The sequence below is a fragment of the Triticum aestivum genome, chromosome 7A, assembly GCF_018294505.1.
Source record: "Triticum aestivum cultivar Chinese Spring chromosome 7A, IWGSC CS RefSeq v2.1, whole genome shotgun sequence".
In the NCBI taxonomy this organism is placed as follows: Eukaryota; Viridiplantae; Streptophyta; class Magnoliopsida; order Poales; family Poaceae; genus Triticum; species Triticum aestivum.
In genome coordinates this window covers 220,614,251-220,619,196 of record NC_057812.1, presented here as the reverse complement: position 1 = coordinate 220,619,196, position 4,946 = coordinate 220,614,251, and the positions used below count along the sequence as shown (strand labels likewise).

Sequence of the window (4,946 nt, the reverse complement as noted above, 5' to 3'; positions counted from 1 at the left end):
ACACCCATTTCTCTTCTCTTAAATAACTTGTCACATCAGATTTTTTTGTCTACGTGGAAAGCTTAGCACCTGTACAAGGTGGGGCATTGGGAGGGGCCTTCAGACGTTACCATTTTTACCCGACAAATCTCGCCTCAAAAGCCGGGCAGCAACACCACATATGACATAGTTGCATCTCAGCCGACAAGAATGTTCATACTTCATGCAAACTAACTAGCTGCACTCTTGCAAACAAACGAGATTGGACCATGGACGACACAGTTTCTTTCTGAGAAAGCATAAGAGAAAGCACTTTCAATTGATCTAACATCTTCAAGAAAAGAAGACCACATTTTCATATCTAAAGTGGAAGTTTAATCTCGGAAAGAACGAAAGTAATAAGAAGATAATAACATAAGTATTTCAAATAGCAACTGAACTGAACTGTACTGTACATAACAACTCAGGTTACACGTGGCATCATCATGAAGCTTGGATATTGCACAGATCACTGACAAAACTGTGGCTGGCATCACGTCGGAGCCTCAGAAACCGGGAGAAATGAAAATTCCTGGAAACCCTTCTAATAAGGGCTGCAAACTAGAACAGCTCGCAAGGGTTTTTGGATGTCATCTCATACCTTGCTCCTGTATCTGACCAGCTTCGCCAGCGTCTCCTGAGCGGCCACCGTCTGGGCGTCGCCATGCCCGAGCATCACCGTCCGGATGCTGATGCAGGTCCGGCACAGCTCCTCGCCGGTGTCGAACAGCCCGCCTCGGAGCAGGAGCTTTGCCCTCGTCTCGAGCAGCGTCGCCTTGAGCAGCGTCACCTCCTGCCAGATGAACTCGTCGACGCGGTGGTTCGGCTGCAGTTTCTTCCTCCAGGACAGCGAGCCGCGGTTCCAGTCCTGCATCCGCGACGTGTAGGACTTCTCCACCTCCTCCAGGATGTTGGTGCACACCTTGAGCAGCTCCAGGGCCGAGCCGCACCGCGAGAAGGTCATGAAGGACTCGATCGCCAGGGGCAGGGCCGTCTTCCTTATGAAGAGCACCATGTCCACCGCCTTGAGCTGAACGGCAGGTGGCTCAGACTTGAAGCCAAACACAAGGAATGCACTAGCCCACAGGTGGTCTGAGTACGACGAGGGGTTGCCGGCCCTCATCACCCCGTTCACGGCTGCGGTGGTCGGCGCCAAGCCTCCCCTGATCTTGCCGAAGAGCTGCGTGATCGGGTGGAACTGGATCCAGCAACCAGGATGCCGGGTCGCCTTTCTTGCCAGCCCGAGCTTAACAAGCAAGAGTGCTGACTCCACCTCAGCTTTTCGGCCGTTAGGAGCAAGAAAGCAATGTGTGCCACATAGAAATGCAGTCTTCAGGGACTCACCCCAGAGGTGAATGCTGCCTTTCATCGGTAGCTTGCTCGCCGTGGCGGCCAACAGCGTAGACGACACGGGTGCAGGAGCCAGCCAAGAACCGGCGATGATCATTTTCGATGTCAGGTGTCCTCCTTTCGCTCGGTCCATCAAGGCAAAACAGAAGACCAGCACCTTTATCAGGAAGGAATTGTTACGGCAGAAGCCGTCGTCGTTGGCATCATGGGGGAACAAGTTCTCGTTCAATGATATTCTCTCAACAGCCTCAAACAGAGTGGAAGGAGCGATCATGAGCTCGGAGAGCAGTGAACCGACGACCGACAGACCAAAGCTCAGCCTGCCCAACCGCTCGTCCAGCTTCCTGAGTACTTCTGTTTCGTCGGCTGGATAGTCATTCTTAAGCTTACCCTTCATCAAGATCATCGCATCAATGTATGAGAGCTGTGGCAGCTGCATCGGCTCAAGATTCATCACGCGTGGCAACCGCGTGGTGATAATGACATTCGTCGCTCCGGTGTTCCTTGGGATGAAGTCATGGAGGTCCTTGCCTTCCCACCAATCCCTCTCGTTTTCAAGGTTGTCAATGATAAGCAAGTAGGGCACATCCCGGAACAGCTCCCGCTTTACCCTCTGGAATGCATCGATCTCCTGCTCCTCAAAGCTCCTAATCCTGCCCCTCTCCTTCTCAGCCTCAGCACTGATATCCAATCCCAAGCTCATGGATAAGTTGAGTATGTTCTGCCTCATGTACCGAGCCTCCCCCCCAATCCACAGCACCATCTTGTACCGCTGGGAGTACCGGTAAGCAAACTCCAATGCCAGCTCTGTCTTGCCAATGCCGGAGGAGCCATTGATGCAGACCACACTGGCACCGCCGCAGCCCTTGCTGTTGCACCGGAACCTTGACCTCCTGTGCTTTGATCTCTGCTTCTGAAGGCTTCTACCTTTCCCCGACGACAGCTCGATCACCGGATCGATCCAGGCCTCCAATGTCGGCTCCTTGCATTTGCGCATTTCCAAACTGATGTACTTGGCATTAGACGTCCTCACCGTGTCGCTCTCCTCGTCGGCAAAGCCGTCAGACACGCCGCTGGATCTTTCATTTGTAGTGGAGCCCCTTGAGCAGTCCAACACTTCCTGGATATCCACCGAGGATCCAAAGAATATCCCCTCGATTTCACTCAGCTCTTTCTCCCTTCCGACGAAATGCCGGTTACGTGGGAAGGGTATGCCTCCGGACCCCTCACTCTCCTTCTCAGCAATGTTCTTCCTGCCAAGCTTGGACTGCAGCAGACCGACTGTCTTTGACACGCAGCTTCTCCAATTGGTCTCATTCGCCTCGAGCTTGAACTCGTGGCACCGCATCAGCCCTTCGAATGCTTCCTTCCCTTCCTTGTCCTCCAATTTGCCATCAAACAGCCCGGCAATCTCCGACGGCTCGGTGTCGAACAGTATAGGGATGAGGTTCTTCTTCTGAGCAAAGAACCTGATCTCCTCGAGGCTGAAGGGGTTGAGGAAGCTTGACATGGTGACCACAACGACGCCGAATGCCACGGAGCAAATAATCCGGTCAGCAATCTCGTGAATCTGCGCGTCGGAGTACTTCGCCCGGTCAGCCACGAAGGAGGCGATGCCCTGCAGCTCCAGCTCCGCCTTGAGCCACTTGCAGAACCTGCCGAGGTTGCCGTTGTTGTGGTAGCCGATGTACACGTCGCAGCTCCGGAGCTTGGCGTTGGACGACGGCGACGCCACGGGGCCCCTGGTGAAGGACACCCGCGGCACGGGGAACGAGAAGGACACGCGCGGCGGCGCGCCGCCACAGCCGCCTCCGCCGCCGTCTGAAATCTTGGCCGGGTCGATGCCGCTGGAGTCGTACCGCTCGGACGGCGGCGTGCGGGACGCGCTCGGCGCGTCGGTGTCCTCGGACTGCGACCCGTTGGAGCAGGACGCCGGCGACTGCGCCGTGGTGGTGGTGACGCTGGAGGCCTTGCTTTCTTGATGCAGCTGCCGGTGCGGCTGCTGCGCCGGCGGCTCCGGCGGGTCGAGGACCCGGGGCGAGATGTACGGGGACTGCAGCGCCGACACGAAGGCGGAGGACGGCGGCGACGGCGAGTAGAGGTGCGAGGTGAAGGAGATGGCCGGCGAGATGGGGTTGGACCGGTCGGAGCTGCTGCCGTACCCGGCATTGGTCCTGATGGTGAGGGGCTTGGTGGCGACGGGGATGTCCTTGGGCACCTCAAGGAAGCCCGGGGCCTCCTTCTGCTCCTCCATCTCCATGGCTACCAAATCACAACAAAGCTCGGTGGTTCTGCTGGAAAGCGCGGCATGATCTGGAGCTCCTCATGTCCCTACCAAAGATTCAAAAGAAAAGGAGGAGTGATAAGCACAGATTCTTCCTCATAAGAGCCAGAAAGAGAAAGCATTTGGTCACATCTCATTCGAAAAAACAACACAAAACCACTGTTCCAGCAACCAACCTGCGGCAATCTGCAGATTCCGCACTTATTCCATCCAAAAACGTGTTAAGGAAGCGAGAGCTTGAAGAAGCAAGTCAAAAAAAAGAACTTACTGATGTGCTGAGGTATCCTTCAAGGAGAATCCAATGCCAATGCTACCACAGAAGGAGAAGTGGTGATATTCTTCTTCCCCCCTCTCTTCAGAGCATAGCACTTGCTGAACTGAAGCTTGGAGGACCAAAAATGGCAGCGGGGCCTGGAGCCGGATTTGAAAAAAGTCCTAGCTTTCCGACTCGGGCACCATTGAATGGATGGGCGTAATAACTATGCTCCCTCCCTCCGTGATCTTTGTCCTAGGACTAGGACTAGGACTAGGAGGAGGAGCGGCCCATTGGTGCCAAGAAAGTACAGCCTCAGCTCGGGGTCCTCTCTTGAGATGACCACCAACCCCTAAAATAAACCGGGAACCAAATGTGGCATCAAAAGGCGCAGGCAAACGTGGAGCTACCAGTGTCTCCTACTCCCTCGCTCCATTCTGAATTACTTGTCTTGAATTTGTCTAGATACAGATGTATCTAGACTGTATACTGTAGTAACACCAGTACTACCAGTGCCACTGCCACGTGCCACACAGCACAAAGGCCAGCGCCATTTCCCATGGCGAGAAATACTCCCAAGCCATCCTATCCTGTCCATCCTATCCTGCTAGGAGTTTTGACCATGTACAGCACTGGATGCGGCAAAGCAAGCGTGATTCTCATCTGGAGCTGTGCCTGAGAGAGATTATTATACTGGTGCTGGTTTGGCTGGGCCATTGAACAGTGGCATCTGCCCGCCTAATCCCTTGTTTTATGTGCTCTGGGTGGCGCCCCCCTCACTGTTTATTTTACACTGTCCCAAGCTTAGCTATGGCCGCGGTGCTAAACTACTCCACTAATCCAGATTAGTCCAGTGAAATGCCTATGAGAAACCCTAGACCTGGAGTACCAATGGAGTACTGCTCGGCTGGGGGAGGTGGGGAGATCCGGCAGTGGATAGAGCGCAAGAAGACACGAAATGGTGCAGGCATGGCATGGCCTCAGCCTGTTGTGGCATGGAAATCTGGACCCAAGAGAGAGAGAGACCAGTCCAAGCCCAAC

The 4,946-nt window shown here is 54.6% G+C and overlaps 1 protein-coding gene across 1 annotated transcript; it reads right to left on the bottom strand.

Moving 5' to 3' along the window:
- Positions 1–378: 378 nt before the first annotated feature.
- On the bottom strand, positions 379–4,264 carry LOC123150975 (uncharacterized). The gene is made up of 2 exons (XM_044570771.1): positions 3,921–4,264; positions 379–3,699 (listed from the first exon to the last, which is right to left on the bottom strand). Exon 2 carries the CDS (start codon positions 3,626–3,628, stop codon positions 614–616), a length of 3,015 nt encoding a protein of 1,004 aa, XP_044426706.1. The 5' UTR covers positions 3,629–3,699; positions 3,921–4,264; the 3' UTR covers positions 379–613.
- Positions 4,265–4,946: the final 682 nt, after the last annotated feature.

Coding starts and splice junctions, on each gene's coding strand:
- LOC123150975 (XM_044570771.1), bottom strand. CDS start 3,628: ATGGAGATGGAGGAGCAGAAGGAGGCCCCGGGCTTCCTTGAGGTGCCC.